The sequence below is a fragment of the Crotalus tigris genome, unplaced genomic scaffold, assembly GCF_016545835.1.
Source record: "Crotalus tigris isolate CLP2741 ecotype Arizona unplaced genomic scaffold, ASM1654583v1 scf7180000019505.314820, whole genome shotgun sequence".
Classification (NCBI taxonomy): Eukaryota; Metazoa; Chordata; class Lepidosauria; order Squamata; family Viperidae; genus Crotalus; species Crotalus tigris.
The window spans coordinates 30244-44362 of record NW_024097571.1 but is presented as its reverse complement, the minus strand read 5'-3'; the positions used below and the strand labels follow the sequence as shown (position 1 = coordinate 44362).

General features: G+C 49.3%; 1 protein-coding gene across 1 annotated transcript in view; it reads right to left on the bottom strand.

Moving 5' to 3' along the window:
* The window catches only part of LOC120316921 (beta-catenin-like protein 1), a 58342-nt gene that overhangs the window by 25686 nt on the left and 18537 nt on the right, over window positions 1-14119 (bottom strand). The window contains exons 2-4 of the mRNA XM_039363086.1: window positions 13490-13675; window positions 11680-11786; window positions 8233-8372 (exon numbers count right to left, since the gene is read on the bottom strand). Coding sequence (XP_039219020.1) covers window positions 8233-8372; window positions 11680-11786; window positions 13490-13675 — 433 coding nt within the window. The remainder of the gene's footprint in view (window positions 1-8232; window positions 8373-11679; window positions 11787-13489; window positions 13676-14119) is intronic.

Sequence of the window (14119 nt, the reverse complement as noted above, 5' to 3'; positions counted from 1 at the left end):
CGCAAACAAGCAAAGCCCCATCCGCGGGATGCAGGCAGCACACGAAACCACACACCCTCCGGTCCGTGGAAAAACCTCTCTCCACGGAACCGGTCCCTGGTGCCCCAAAGGTTGGGGGCCTCAGCTTTAAGCCACTTCAGGCCCCCAACATCAACAACCCAGTTTGTCCTTCCTCGCCAGTGGTTCAGAAGACCTGCCGAGGACCTGTCTGACAAGCTTTGATGTCAGGACGTATCCAGGACGGCCTTGTGTGAACACGCTGCTCAGCTGAACTCACTTTCTTCCTCTTTTGATCCTCTTTCTTGCCTGTTGTGTGCAGCTTTGAACTGAGTTTTGGGAACAAAGGGAAAACGAACCGTGGTGTTTTTTTCACCCCCCCCCCTTTTCCTACTTCGAAGAGTGATTTACAGATGGAAATGGCGGGTTCAAGACTCCAGGGAGAGATGTGTCCTCGGGGAAGCCGGATGCTATATGTCAAAACTCTTAAGCATGTCCCTTAAATTGATATGCCAATGGTGAGACGTGGAAGGGTTGTTTTTTTTCTTTTTTTCTTCCTGAATAGCGAGATCGTTCGCTCACCATTTATCCTTGGTGTTTCAAACTGTAGCCCTAAGGGAGGGAACAGAATAAATTTCCTGGCAGACAGCAGGTTTCAGATCAAGAGGAAAGGCTGCTCTCCACTCAGCTTGCGAAGATAAACTAGTTCAGTGTTTCCCAAACTTGATAATTTTAAGGCATGTGGACTTCAACTCACAGAATTCCACAGCCAGCGTTGAAGTCCTCATGCCTTAAAATTGTCAAGTTTGGGAAACACTGAACTAGGACAAGGGAAGGACTGTTCATTAGAAGTCAGAAGGGGTGGCTGCTCCATCACTGGAGGTTTTTAAGAAGAGACTGGACAGTCACTTGCCTTTAGTGGTATAGGCTTTCCTGCTTGAGCGGGGGGGGGGGCTGGACTGGAACAGGGGTCCACTCTACAAGGCCTTGGTAAGGCCACACTTGGAATACTGCATCCAGTTTTGGTCACCACGATGTAAAAAAGATGCTGAGACTCTAGAAAGAGTACAGAGAAGAGCAACAAAGACGATTAGGGGACTGGAGGCTAAAACGTATAAGGAACGGTTGCTGGAATTGGGGATGTCTAGTTTAACGGAGAGAAGGACGAGGGGGGACATGATAGCAGTGTTCCAATATCTCAGGGGCTGCCCCAAAGAAGAGGGAGTCAAGCTCTTCTCCAAAGTGCCTGAAGGCAGGAAAAGAAGCAACGGATGGAAACTAATCAAGGAGAGAAACAACCTGGAACTAAGGAGAAACTTCCTGACAGTCAGAACAATTAACCAGTGGAACTACCTGCCTCCAGAAGCGGTAAATGCTCCAACCCTGGAAGTTTTTAAGAAGAGACTGGACAGCTATTTGTCTGAAATGGTGTAGGGTTTCCTGCCTGAGCAGGGGGTTGGACTAGATGACCTCCAAGGTCCCTTCCAACTTTACTATTATTATTATAACTCCAGTCTGTGGACCGGTACCGGGCTGTGGCATGCCAGCAACCGGTCCACACAAACAAGCAACGCCCCATCCGTAGGATGCAGGCAGCACACACACCCACGTACTCTCCAGTCCACGGAAGATCTTTCTCCATGGAACCGGTCCCTGGTGCCCAAAACGTTGGGGACCTCTGGAGTAGAAGACCTGCAAGGTTCCTTCCAGTTCTGTTATTCTGATGGATCTCTTGTCATCTCTTTTTCCGGTCCAGGCTTGGCTACCAACGGGCCTCTGCTCCCATTGATTGACCTAGATTGGATTCTTGGTTATCAACGCACATCCAGGCAACAGAATAACAGAGTTGGAAAGGACCTCGGAGGTCATCTAGTCCAACCCCTTGTTCAAGCAGGACAAAGGGCTGTCCAGTCTCTTCTTAAAAACCTCCAGTGTTGGAGCATTCACAGCTTCTGGAGGCAGGTTGTTCCGCTGGTTAATATGTTCTCACTGTCAAGAAGGTTCTCCTTAGTTCTACGTTGCTTCTCTCCTTGGTCAGTTTCCATCCGTTGCTTCTTGTCCGGCCTTCAGGGGCTTTGGGGGATAGCTTGACTCCCTCTTCTTTGGGGCAGATCCTGAGAGATTGGAATCCTGCTATCATGCCATCCCTAGTCCTTCTCTTCCTTAAACTAGACATGGATGCTGATGGATGGGCTCAAGTTCTCAGCCTCTGCTAATTGAAACTGTTATTGGTGCATTATCTTTCGCTTGTATCTTCGTTCACCTTCCGCAGAAGAGCCCGCTTACAGAGATTTTATCCACTGTGTGCTGTCGGGGCATTAACTTTAATCCAACAGGAGCTGCTTTGCATTCCCTTCAGGCCTTTTCCTTCTCCAAATCCCATGCAAAGCTCCCGATGGAAGACCTTCTCTGGCTGCCTCACAGCCGTCTCTCTTGCACAGCGCTCCAGAGGGAGGGAAGGGGGGTGTTTGCGCAAGAGGATTTTGGCAGAGCTTCATGTTTTGCCTCCTAATATTCTGGCAATTTCCTGCAAAGGCTCCTTCCCCCAGGACTGCAAGGCCAGCCCGGATTCCACTTTGATGCAGAAGGAGTCCAGCATTAAAAGCAGGAGGGAGCCATGAAAATCCTGACAAGCCCAACGTGACAGAGCTGGATGGGACCTTAGAGGTCTTCTAGTCTAACCCCCTGATATAAGAAGACCTTATATCATTTCAGACAAATGGTTGTCCAGTCTCTTTTTAAAAGCCTCCAGTGACGGAGCACCCACAACTTCTGGAAGGAAGTTGTTCCACTGATTAATTGTTCTCACTGTCAGGAAATTTCTCCTTCGTTCCAGGTTGCTTCTCTCCTTGATTTGTTTCCCTCCGTTGCTTCTTGTCCTGCCTTCAGGCGCTTTGGAGAATACCTTGACCCCCTCTTCTTTGTGGCAGCCCCCCAAATACTGGCACACTGCTATCATATCCTCCCAAGTCCTTCTTTCATTAAACTAGACACCCCCAATTCCTGAAACTTAGAATAGAACAGAGTTGGAAGGGACCTTGGAGGTCTTCTAGTCCAGCCCCCCACTCCAGTAGGAAACCATATACCATTTCAGACAAGTGGCTGTCCAGTCTCTTCTTAAAACCCTCCAGTGATGGAGCGCCCATGATTTCTGGTGGCAAACTGTTCCACTGGTTAATTCTTCTCACTGTTAGGAAGTTTCTCCTTAATTCCAGTTGATCTCCCTCTTCTTTGTAGCAGCCCCTCAAATACTGAAATGCTATCATGTCCCCCCCCCTCCCCGGTCCTTCTTTTCTCTAGACGGGCCATTCCCAAATTGTTTTCGTCTCCAGGCCCTGGATCATCTTAGTTGCTCTTCTCTGCCGTCTTTCCAGAGTCTCAACATCTTTTTTTTTATTGTGGCGACCAAAACTGGATGCGGCCTTCCAAGGGTGGCCTTATCAAGTGGTACTATGGTCAACGTTTATTATCATCCCAGACTCGGCTTCTCGTGTCCGTAGGGGACAGAACCGGCCGTTATTTTGTCTCCTTCAAGGTTGTCACCAGCGAGACCTCCATCATTTATGCCCCTCCGCCTGGCTGGCCCATCCAAGTCAACCTTTTAACAAATGACACGGTGCTGAGGCTGACGAAGGCTTCAGAAAAACCTCGGGGAAAGGAACTGTCAAGGCCACAGAGCTGCTTACGCAGAGGAAATATTTCTAGATGGATTTACTCCGGGTCTGCTGCTGTTGCTTTTTTAAAAATACTGAAGGAGGCAGGGGAGCTTTTGCAGAAATCAGCACCGCTTCGTTGAAGCTCAAATCGACGAAAGCAGGCACCTCTCTCTCTGAAATGGAGGCCTAGTTGGCTTCAGCTAGAGGATGATGATGGTGGGGATGATGTTATCCATTCAATCGGGTCCGACTCTTGGTGATTCCATGGGCCACTTCTCTCCACATTTTTCGATTGGAGTTGTTCTATGCCAGGATTTCTATGTTCTATGACTCGTGGACTTCAATTCCCAGAATTCCTGAGCCAGCATGGGGGAACTATGGCCCCCTCATGACTCGTGACTTCAACTCCCAGAATTCCTCAGCCAGCATGGGGAATTATGGCCCCCTCATGACTCGTGGACTTCAACTCCCAGAATTCCTCAGCCAGCATGGGGGAACTATGGCCCCCTCATGACTCGTGGACTTCAACTCCCAGAATTCCTGAGCCAGCATGGGGGAACTATGGCCCCTTCATGACTGGTAGACTTCAACTCCCAGAATTCCTGAGCCAGCATGGGGGAACTATGGCCCCTCATGACTCATGGACTTCAAATCCCAGAATTCCTGAGCCAGCATGGGGGAGCTATGGCCCCCTCATGACTCGTGGACTTCAACTCCCAGAATTCCTGAGCCAGCGTGGGGGAACTATGGCCCCCTCATGACTGGTGAACTTCAACTCCCAGAATTCCTGAGCCAGCATGGCTCAGTTTGGAAACCTCTCCCTTTCCTCTCAGCGTCGCTGGCTCAGGAATTCTGGGAGTTGGAGTCCACCAGTCACAAAAGAGCCCAGGTTGCCTACCCCTGACCTACACCATCTCAGACAAGTGACTGTCTAATCTCTTCTTAAAAACCTCCAGTGATGGAGCGCCCATGACTTCTGGTGGCGAGCTGTTCCACTGGTTAGTTGTCCTCACCGTCAGGAAGTTTCTCCTTAATTCCAGGTTGCTTCTCTCTTTGTTCAGTTTCCAACCGTTGTTTCTCATCCTTTCTTCTGGTGCTTTGGAGAATAACGTGACCCCCCGATAGCAGCATCCCAGTATTTGAGGGGCTGCCACAAGGAAGAGGGGGTCAAATTATTCTCCAAAGCACCAGACAAGAAGCAACAGATGGGAACTGATCAAAGAGAGCAGCAACCTGGAATTAACGAGAAACTTCCTGACAGTGAGGACAATTAACCAGTGGAACAGCTTGCCACTAGAAGTTGTGGGGCTCCATCACTGGAGGTTTTTAAGAAGAGATTGAAGAATCACTTGTCTGAAATCCTATAGGTTCTCCTTCTTGAGGAGGGGGCTGGACTAGAAGACCTCCAAGGTCCTATTCTATTCTATTCTATTCTATTCTATTCTATTCTATTCTATTCTATTCTATTCTATTCTTCTATTCCATTCCATTCAACATACAAATTAAAATGCACAGTAGCCAAGGAAGGTATCACATTCGACAGTTGCTGGACAGCCAAATTAACCGCCGAGTCTTCCAAACAGGAATTGCTTTCTACAGTAAATTCCCCCGCCTGGCGTGGCCCGAGTAAGTGAGATGCAGTTTCGTGATTTTGTCTTCCAGTGACACGTCTGGTGTTATGCAGTCCGGGACTTGGTTGTTAGTCCCTTTTGCTGTCCGAGGAATACACAGGCACCTTCTCCAGCACTGCAGCTCAAACGAGTCCACGTTCTTCCTGTCTTGCTTTCTCACAGTCCAATTTTTCCCACCCAGAGGTAGCTACGGGGAACGCAACAGAGCGGAGAAACCTATGTTTGCCTGCCAGCTGCTCCTAGCTTGACTGCCTCAAATGCAATGACTGTTGACAGCACACACAGGCATTTTCACAAACATAAGTGAGCACGCACTGCTCAGCGTAGCAAAAACATCCACCGTAATGTAGCATGTCGATGGAGGTTCTTCGTCATCCAGGTCATGATCGTCCCAAAGGTGCTTTTGTCCAAATGGCAACTGGATTTTATTGATTTTTCTTGAAGATGTTGCTTAGAATGGAAGGAGCTTGTTGGATGAGCAGTGAATTGTCTTCAAGAAAAATCAGCTAAAGTCCAATTGCTGTCAGGAGAAAAGCACCTTTGGGATATCGTGTAGCAAAGAAGCCAAACCGAAGGGGAAAAAAATCCCTTTTCTTTGTTCACAAAGAACATTTGAGACCTTGTTCTTAAATCTTTTTTTTTTTTTTAACTCTGCCTTCTCATCTAGCCTTCCTTCCTTCCTTCCTGGCGAAGATAACATTTGTAAAGAGATTTTTTTTTCAACTATTGCTTATCAGTAACTAGGAAAGGCAACAGGCTGACATCCCCACCGTTTGGTAGATTTGTTAAATGTCCACGGCAGAGCTTCAGGCAATTTTCACAAAGCCTTTTCACTTTTTTCCATCGCAACTGCAGTTTAACTCAAGATAACAGACAGAAAGAACTCCCAGCTGCCCGTTAACATGGCAGATAGAGGCTGCCTTAATAAGCTCTGGGGAATAAGGGCCAGGAAAAAAAAAAAATCTGGCCTGCTAACCTGATCGAGCAGGGGTGTCCAAACCTGAGCAACTTTAAGACTTGTGGGTTTCAATCTCCCAGAATTCCCCAGCCAGCATGCTGTTCCATTCATTTGTTGTCACATTTCATCACATTTACTGAAACGATCTAAAACTAAGGAGAAACTTCCTGACAGAACAATGAACCAGTGGAACTACCTGCCTCCAGAAGTTGTGGGTGCTTCAACACTGAAGGTTTTCAAGAAGAGATTGGACAGCCATTTGGCTAAAATGTTACAGGGTCTCATGCTTGAGCAGGGGGCTGGACTAGAAGACCTCCAAGGTCCCTTCCAACTTTATTATTCTGTTACTCAAGGAAAGCAACATAGAACTAAGGAGAAATTTCCTGAGAGTGAAAACAATTAACCAATAGAAGGATTTGCCTCCAGAAGTTGTGGGTGCTGCATCACTGCAGGTTATCAAGAAGAGGCTGGACAGCCATTTGTCCAGAATAGTATAGGGCAGGGGTCTTCACACTTGGCCCTTTTATGACTTGTGGACTTCAATACCCAGAATTCCTCAGCCAGGCACACGTCATAAAAGAGCCAAGTCTGAAGACCCCTGGTATAAGGGAAGGGTGTCTAACCTTGGCATCTTTACAACTTGTGGACTTCAACCTGTCCAACTTTGGCTATTTTAAGACTGGTGGACTTCAACTCCCAGAATTCCCCAATCAGTTGAAGTCACCAGTCTTAAAAGTTGCCAAGTTTGGACACTCCTGTAGTAGACGGACAGTGATAACAAACAAAAAAAAGTCAGTTCTAATTTACTGAAGGAGACCAAACTTTCCAAAACGGGCTAACCAATGGGAGGGGGAAGGGTCTCCCAGCCTGCCTCCCTCACCTCCCACCAGATCAGCCCATCAGCAGCTTGAATTGCATTCCCCATCTGGCCACCTGGGCATCTACAATCACTGAAATAGGAGCCAGCCAGGTGCTGCAGCTGCCCAAAAGGCCAACACAGTGCTGGGCTGCATTAACAGAGGGAGAGAATCAAGATCACGTGAAGTGTTAATACCACTTTACAAGGCCTTGGTAAGGCCACACTTAGAATATGGCAGCCAGTTTTGGTCACCACGATGTAAAAAAGATGCTGAGACTCTGGAAAGAGTGCAGAGAAGAGCAGCAAAGATGATTAGGGGACTGGAGGCTAAAACATACAAGGAACGGTTGCTAGAATTGGGTATGTCTAGTTTAACGAAGAGAAGGACAAGGGGGGACATGAGAGCAGTATTCCAATATCTCAGGGGCTGCCATAAAGAAGAGGGAATTAAGCTATTTTCCAAAGCACCTGAAGGCAGGACAAGAAGCAACGGGTGGAAACTAATCAAGGAGAAAAGCAACCTAGAACTAAGGAGAAACTTCCTGACAGTGAGGACAATTAGCCAGTGGAACAACCTGCCTCCAGAAGCGGTAAATGCTCCAACACTGGAAGTTTTTAAGAAGAGACTGGACAGCCATTAGTCCGAAATGGTGTAGAGTTTCCTGCCTGAGCAGGGGGTTGGACTAGATGACCTCCAAGGTCCCTTCCAACTTTACTACTATTACTATTACTACCTGGGGGTGCTGCAGACTCAAGTTTCACCAAGATTAACCTCTGGAGCAGGGGCTTTCAAACGTGGCCCTTTGATGACTGGTGGACTTCAACTCCCAGAATTCCTCAGCCAGCATGCCTGGCTGAGGAATTCTGGGAGTTGAAGTCCACCAGTCATCAAAGGGCCAAGTTGGAAGACCCCCTGGTCTGGATCCAAGTCCGCAGGTTCATCAAAATGGCCGACTGAGGAATTCTGGGAGTTGAAGTCCACCAGTCATCAAAGGGCCAGGTTTGAAGACCCCTGCTCTGGAGCATCCTTTGGAGACAGGCAGTTCACACCCCACTCAGCCCAAGACGTCCTTCCAGTTGCCAAGCCCCCCAAGGAACGCAAGAGCGACACCAACGAAGCCAGAAGGATATCGGTGTTGTCGTGCCCCAGCAGCCCAAGGAGAGAGTGGACGGCGTTGAGTTCCACCAGGAGATGGTAGAGGTCCGGCATGGTAGCGATGACGTGCATCTCTTGAATGATGTCGTTGAGATCCAGCTCGGATTCCATGAATCTACGGACAGAGGAGCAGACGTCAGCAGGATCCAAGAGATCTAGGAATCCGGCCGCTGGTCCTGAAGATGCTTTCCCCAAAGGCAACTGGACTTTCTTGGGTTTGATTCCTCGAAGACGTTTTGCTTCTCACCCAAGAAGCTCGAAGGTAGAACTGAAGAAGCTTCCTGGATGAGAAACGAAACGTCTTCAAGGAAAACACCAAGAAAGTCCAGTTGCCCCAAAGGTGCTTCTTTTCCAGGAGGCAACTGTACTACTTCTTTTTTTTTCTGTGAAGAGGTTTTGCTTCTCTTCCCAGAAGCTTCTTCAGGTTCTGACTGGGTGGTGGGGAATGGAAGAATTTATACTCCTTGCAGACGGCTGGTCCTTTGTCTTCTTTTGAAGAGTCCTTGAGGCCACCTGGAGGTTTATCTGTGTCCAATTAGCCCCAACAACCCTCTGAAAGGAGGCAACTGACCAGCTGTCTGCAAGGAGTATAAATCCTTCCCTTCCCCACCATCCAGTCAGAACCTGAGGAAGCTTCTGGGAGGAGAAGCGAAACCTGTTCAAAGAAACACAAGGAAGTCCAGGTGCCTCCTGAAAAAGCAAATTTGGGACAACCAGGAACTGGACGGCTGAGAATCTCTACAGACATTTCCTTGAAGATGTTTCACTTCTTATCCCAGAAGCTTCTTCAGGTTCTGACTAGACGATGGGGAAGGGAAGGATTTATACTCCTTGCAGACAGTGGGTCTTTTGCCTCCTTTCAGAGAGTCCTTGAGGCCACTTGGAAAACCACAACAATGGAAATGTTGGGCTCAGTTGTGGTCATTAAGTCGAGGACAACCTGTACTAAAAACCTAGAAAAGGCTACAGGGAATCTCAGATTTGGTTTGACTATTGAGTTATTCCAAAGAATGCGTTCTCTCTCGCACGTACGCTCTCTCGCTCTCTCTCTTTTTCTCTTTCTTTCTTTTCTCTCTCTCTCTCTCTCTCTCTCTCTCTCTCTCTCTCTTTTTCTTTCTTTCTGTCTTTCTCTTTTTTTGTTTCTCATTTTCTGTTTCTTTTTCTTTTCCTCTTTCTCTTTCTTTCTTGTCTCTCTTTCTTTTTTCTTTTTTCTCTGTCTCTTTCTCTCTCCCTCTTTCTGTCTCTTTCTTTCCGTCTTTCTCTTTTTTGTTTCTCCCTCTTTCTGTCTCTTTCTTTCTCTGTCTCGTTCTTTCTCTCTCTCTTTCTTTTCTTTCTTTCTCTCTCTCTCCTTCTTTCACCACCCAGAGAACAAAGCAGGCAGGAAGAGCCAGGCCCTGTCCAAAACTGAAACCGGGAGGAACACGCCAAGTTCAAAAGCAGGAGGGTCAGCAGAACAGCTACAGTGAGTTATGGCTCTCCCTCAAGGTCTGTTGCTGACACTAAATGGGCTATCAAGGGCACTCAGGGTTCTTTTAGCTGCAAATGGAGTGTGTGTGGGTGTATTGTGTGTGTGTGTGTGTGTGAGAGAGAGAGACAGATAGGGAAAGAGAGACAGAGAAAGACAGAGAGCGCCTTTTCTAGATTTTTAATACAGGCAGTCCTCAACTTACAAATACAATGGAGCCCAAAATTTCCATTGCTAAACAAGACAATTGAGTTTTACCCTGTTTTATGACCTTTCTTGCCACCGTTGTTAAGTAAATCCCTGCAGTTATTAAGTTAGTTCGTGGACTTCAACTCCCAGAATTCCTGAGCCAGCTTGGGGGAACTACGGCCCCCTCATGACTCGTGGACTTCAACTCCCAGAATTCCTGAGCCAGCCATGCTGAGGGGAAAGGGAGAGGTTTCCAAGCTGAGCCAGGCTGGCTCAGGAATTCTGGGAGTTGAAGTCCACGAGTCATGAGGGGGCCATAGTTCCCTCATGCTGGCTCAGGAATTCTGGGAGTTGAAGTCCACGAGTCATGAGGGGGCCATAGTTCCCCCATGCTGGCTCAGGAATTCTGGGAGTTGAAGTCCACCAGTCATGAGGGGGCCATAGTTCCCTCATGCTGGCTCAGGAATTCTGGGAGTTGAAGTCCACCAGTCATAAAAGAGCCAAGGTTGCCTACCCCTGAGTTAGTAACATGATTAAGTGAATCTGGCTCCCCTTATCAGAAGGTCATAAACGGGGATCCCGGGACATAGCTACCATCATAAATACGAGTCGGTGGCCAAATGTCTGAATTTTGATCACATGATCTTAGGAGATGCTGCAATGGTCATTAAGTGTGAAAAGCAGTTGTGAGTCGCTTTTTTCAGTGCCATTGTAACTTTGAGCGGTCACTAAACTAATGATTGTAAACCGGGGATCGCCTGTATGTTGCAACTGAAGCATGAATAAGGTTGCAAAGGCTAAAAAAATGAAAGAAGGTCAGAGTGCTGGGACTATCTCACTCCAAACTCGTTTCCATTAGGAACCGTTCTGGTCAGGCTGTTCAGACGAATACAAGATATATTGCATGCTGATGTTCCCTACAAGAATCTGATCTACTAACGGGTCATAAGAGTCGATGGAATCCGAGGTGGGCTGGACTTGATCTCTTGGGGGGGGTGAAGGGACTCCAGACTCATGATGTGCTTGACCCCTCCACCCTCGGGCTCAGCCTGGCCATCTCCTACTGTTGTGATTCCTCGCCAGCCTGTGGACCCGGCAGCTGAGTCTGAGGAATCAGAGGAGGAGGAGGGGCTTGGAGTGACATCAGTCAGAAGAAGACTCTGAGGAGCTCTAAGACTTGCAGTCGGACGAGGAGCCTGGCCCCTCTACTCGCGCTCAGGCTGAGACAGAGCTGTGCTGGGAGCCTGAGTTGGACAGTGATGAAGAACAGCTGGGACAAATCCAAGATGCATGATGCACCGGTAAGAAAAGAGAATAGGACAGAGGAATGCAATGGGACGGCTCCAAAGGCAAAGGAGAAGGCATTAGGAAGCCACCCCTTGGCTGAATGATAAAAGGGAAGGTGTGGGAGGTGCTGGTTGCCGAAGACAATTGTTGTGTTAAGGGATCGAGTTTGTGTGGACTATGTTTGTTGCCTTGGACATTGACTCAGGTCTGTGAATCATAAAAGGGGACTGGTTTTTTTTCCTGCGGTTCTAGCCTGCTTGTTGGAAGAGGGGCTTCTCCTTGTGAGCTCAACAAGGACTCACGTAGGCTGGGACAGAACACCTACACTTCTAGAGTGAACGTTGGCCTTGTTCTTGAGAACTTCAACCTCCTCTCAGAGGGAGTGAAAAGCCACCGCCATCTCCCTTCCCAGCACAAGGGCACCTGGCCTTCCGAAGAGTGGTGCCTGGAGAAAGAGGCCGATCCCCCAACCCGGACTTACTTCTCTGGATTGTCTGGGAATTTGATCCGGAGTTCCTGGTTCTTGTAAGATCTTTTCTCAAAGGTGAGGATCATCTTCTTCACGGAGCTTTCATCCAGAGGTTCCTCCTGGCCAAACACAGCCTCGTTTAAGGACGCAGTCACAGCCTCCACTGGCACCCCACAAACCCACGTCTGAACAGTCTCCCTTCAAGGCATCGGAACCGTCTTCCTGCTAAAGGCGGGGCCAGCCGCCATCTTGGATCAGCCCCCCCCCAACACCAGAGTTTTGGCAAGGGACGTCTGGGAGGCTCTCATGTTTCTCCACCCCATTTCTCCCCCCTCCTGCTGTGTCACATAACAATTGGTGGGAGAGCACCAAGGACCCCCCCCCCCATTTCATCTCTGAACTACCAATATTCTCCTTTACTGGTGGGGAGTGGGCTTGCCTGAGAAACCAAATACAGGTAGCCCCTGACTCACGACCAGAATTTCTATTGCTAATCAAGGTAGTTGTTAGCTGGGTTTTGCCCCATTTTAGGACCTGGTTGTTAAGTGAACCACTGCAGTTGTTAAGTGAGAAACCTGGTTGTTAAGTAAACCTGGCTCCCCCGTGGGCTTTGCTTGTCCGACGGTCCCAAAAGGGATCACGTGACCTCCCCCAACCGTCGTAAATACGAGTCCGTTGCCAAGCAGCCGAATTCTGATCACGTGACCCTGGAGATGCTTCAACGGTCGTTAAGTGTGAAAATGGCCATAAATCACTTTTTTCAGTGCTGTTGTAACTTCGGTCACTAAATGAACTGTTGCAAGTTGGGAGACTCCCTGTGAAAATAGAGGGGGCCTCTTTGCAGGAAGAATACAGGAAGTGACCGAAACGAGAGAATTAACAAGCAAGGGGAGTTTTTAAGACTGTTGCAAAATTTGTTGAACTGTCTTGTTGTTGCTGCCAACTTGGATTGTGTTGTTGCTCCCACAGGAAAGAGGTGAGATGGGGGGGGGGGTTGTAATGGGTTTTCAACTAAATGATGGATTTTTTAAAAAAAAAAAAAATGGGAAATTGCCTGAAAGTCTGTTATGTGTGAGTTGCGGGGGGGCTGCATAAATTTGTTTAATAAATAATAAACCACATCAATAAATAAATTTTGCTGGTTTTTCAACACATACACACACACACCCGGAATGCTGTGAATGGTTATCTTGGGAAAGTAGCCCTGATGGGAAATGCTTCTTTTTCCGTGTCTGTGTGGATAGTCTACATGACCTCAAGGTGTCCTTTCTCAAAGAAGGTGGCGAGCTAAGCTTGACTTGGGATGGTCTAAGGCAGGGCTCCTCAAACGTGGCCACTTTAAGACTTGTGGACTTCAACTCCCAGAATTCCCCAGCCAGCATAGCCTAGCTGGCTGGGGAATTCTGGGAGTTGAAGTCCACAAGTCTTAAAGTGGCCGAGTTTGAGGACCCCCCCCCTGGTCTAAGGACTTCCCTCTTGGGCAGGGGGTCGGACTAGAAGACCTCCAAGGTCCCTCCCAGCTTTAGGAGTCCACGTTCTTTGACGGGGGGGGGGGTCCCCAACCTCGGCCGCAGGAATTCTGGGAATCGAAGTCCCCAAGTCGTCAAGGGGACGAGGCTGGGGACCCCTGTAATATGGACTTTCACCCTCTCCTGCCCAACGGAAGAGAAGTTAGGGCCGTCAGTGGGGACCCCCAGGGCGCCATCTTGGAGAGGGGAGGGTCTGCCTGGCCCCCGGGAGGGAGCAAGTCAAGGGAGGGGAGGGAGGGAGAGCCGAGAACCGGGGGGGGGGTGTGTGTGGAGAGGACGAGACCCTCACTCACCTCCTCCTCCTCCTCCTCGCCTCTTTCAAAGACGTGGTGCAGCTTCTTCTTCTCCTCTTCGGACTCGTCGGCAGCCGGGGGCTCTTCCTCCCGGTAGCGGCCACGCTCCCGGGCCCCGGCTGTCTTGGGCCGCCCCTTCAGCTCCTCCTCCTCGTCGTCCCGGGTCCGCTTGGTGCCCCTGTTGGGCTTTGAGAAGGAAAAGGGTCAAGCAGTCGGCAGAGGAAGGCGAGCCCCCTCCCCACGCTCCCAGCCCTCCTCTCGGGGGGGGGGGTCACAAATAAAAGCAGCATCGGGGCTGGGACCCCCGTGGTAGACCCCAACACAACCGTTGCAGCAAGAGGCAGGCGAGAGGCGGGCAGGATTCGGCTCAGTTGCCCGGTGGGGGGGGGCAGTGGGGGGAGGTCCAGGGGCTCCCTGCCCATCTGTGCCCGGTGGAGGCCGGACTCTGCCCTCCCCCCAGGTGGGGAAAGAGCTGCCGGCAATGGGTCCCCCACGGGAATCCCCCTCCCCTCCCCTCCCTTTCTCTTTCCTCCCTCCCTCCCTCCCTCCCTCCATTGTCTTTCTTCCCCTTCTCTTCTTTCCTTTTCTTCCTTCCTTCCTCCCACCCTCCTTTCCTTTTTCTTTTTCCTG